At 50.2% G+C, this 1,462-nt stretch overlaps 1 protein-coding gene across 1 annotated transcript in view; it reads right to left on the reverse strand.

Moving 5' to 3' along the window:
- Positions 1-314: 314 nt before the first annotated feature.
- Positions 315-1,462, reverse strand: part of PTAFR (platelet activating factor receptor) — a 26,956-nt gene continuing 25,808 nt past the window's right edge. Inside the window, exon 2 of the mRNA XM_023519102.1 lies at positions 315-1,310. Coding sequence (XP_023374870.1) covers positions 315-1,259 — 945 coding nt within the window. The 5' untranslated portion in view covers positions 1,260-1,310. The remainder of the gene's footprint in view (positions 1,311-1,462) is intronic.

Below are 1,462 nucleotides of genomic sequence, written 5' to 3' on the forward strand. Positions count from 1 at the left end.
AAAAAAAAAAAATGAGGGTGGTCTCAAACTCATGAGCTCAGGCAATCCACCTGCCTCAGCCTCTCAGACCTCTAGGATTATAGGCGTGAGCCAGGTCTCCTGGCATAAATTTCAGGTTTTAATAAAGCACCCAGTCTCAGCACTAATAAACTGAAACACTCCCATTTTGCACATTTTTAAAACTCTAAAGTTGATGGTATCTTCCAATTAATTGGCAGTGTTTTATTTTTCCACATAAAATAATAGTGTGTTTTTACAATGAATAGCACTTGATTTCAACGAAATCAGTGGTAATTCAGTTTCTTTTCTTGTATTCATTCTTTTTTTAGAAACAGAGTCTCGGCTCGGCGCCTGTGGCTCTTCTTGGTGAGGAAACAGTAGATGATGGGGTCTAGGACACAATTGGTGCTGAGGAGGCAAAGGGTGATCTGATGTGCATCGTTAATAGCCTGGTGGAAGTTACTGCTCTGGTAGCCCAGTTCGGCCAGCGTCCAGGGCAGCTGCACCATGTGGTGGGGCACAAAGCAGATGATGAACACGGCCAAGACGGTGCACACCATCCACAGCGCCCGGCGCTTGACTTCAGCATTGCATGGCTGCTGCACCGGCTGGGTGAGCAGCGTCCGGATGATGACCAGGTTGCAGAAGAGGATGATGAGGAAGACGAGGAAGAAGCTGAGCACGATGAAGATATGGATGACGAGGACCGGCAGGCTGCCCTTCTCGTAATGCTCAAAGCAGCGGGTGATGTTGCTCGAGCCGGCCCGATTAAGCCTTGTGTTGGTGGAGTCTAGGATGAGGAAATAGGAGGCGGCGGCCACGATGGCCACCCAGATGACCAGGGACAAAGAGATGCCACGCCTGCGGGTGGTGGCCTGAGCAGTCTTGATGGGCCGTGTTACCGCTTGGAAGCGGTTATAAGTGATGACGCCCAGGAAGGCCACAGAGCAGTAGGTATTGATGAAGAAGAGGCAGCCAGCCAGGTTGCACAGGAATTTGGGGAGAATCCAGTTGCCCTCGTTGTAGTAGTAGATAATCCACAGCGGCAGGGAGATCAAGAAGAGCAGGTCGGCCATGGTGAGGTTCACCATGAAGATCTTTATCTCATTCAGTTTCTTAGAAGGGTACAGGCGGGCAAAGACCCACAGCACATAGCCATTGGAGATGACCCCAAGAACAAAGATGATGCTGTAAACAATCGGGAAGAGAGTGTAGCGGAACTCAGAATCCACACGGGAGGAATCATTTGGCTCCATCATTCTGGACTGGAAGGGTCAGCAGGTCATAGGGTCCTGGCTGTACCTGGAAAACTACACAGGAATTCTGATTAATAAAGGGCGGAGAAGGGCCTGTCTTCTTTCACCAATTCCAAGACTCAAGAGGGTGGTCCAAGAATGAGGGTGGTGGCTCGGCGTCTGTGGCTCAAGTGGCTAAGGCTCCAGCCACATACACCTAAGGTGGC

Source organism: Otolemur garnettii, unplaced genomic scaffold (genome assembly GCF_000181295.1).
Source record: "Otolemur garnettii isolate 467f Iridium unplaced genomic scaffold, OtoGar3 scaffold00156, whole genome shotgun sequence".
In the NCBI taxonomy this organism is placed as follows: domain Eukaryota; kingdom Metazoa; phylum Chordata; class Mammalia; order Primates; family Galagidae; genus Otolemur; species Otolemur garnettii.